This window comes from Eimeria mitis, genomic scaffold (assembly GCF_000499745.2).
Source record: "Eimeria mitis Houghton genomic scaffold, Emh_scaff528, whole genome shotgun sequence".
NCBI lineage: Eukaryota > Apicomplexa > Conoidasida > Eucoccidiorida > Eimeriidae > Eimeria > Eimeria mitis.
The window spans coordinates 19,770-20,010 of NW_013573559.1; the positions used below are offsets into that span (position 1 = coordinate 19,770).

Consider the following 241-nt stretch of genomic DNA (forward strand, 5'->3'; position numbering starts at 1 on the left):
GGACAGATATGCGCATGCATTGAAGGAGTAGAGTTTGAGCGGTATGACGTTGCTGCTGGCATTTGGGTCTTTAGGGGACAGACGCCGCTGCTGCAGCTGAAAGTTGCTGCTGCTGCTGCTGCTGCCCCGCAGCCGCTGCTGGCTAAGGAGGCAAAGGCCCTACAGGCAGCAGCAGCAGCAGCAGCAGCAGCAGCAGCAGCAGCAAACTGCGGTGGAGATGAAGCAGCAAAGACTGCTGCTG

The 241-nt window shown here is 58.9% G+C and overlaps 1 protein-coding gene across 1 annotated transcript in view; it reads left to right on the top strand.

Annotated features, from left to right (window-relative positions):
- The window catches only part of EMH_0015170 (BRCA2 repeat-containing protein, putative), a gene marked incomplete at both ends in the record, with an annotated part of 3,759 nt that extends 3,728 nt beyond the window's left edge, over positions 1-31 (top strand). The window contains one exon of the mRNA XM_013500324.1: positions 1-31. Coding sequence (XP_013355778.1) covers positions 1-31 — 31 coding nt within the window.
- Positions 32-241: the final 210 nt, after the last annotated feature.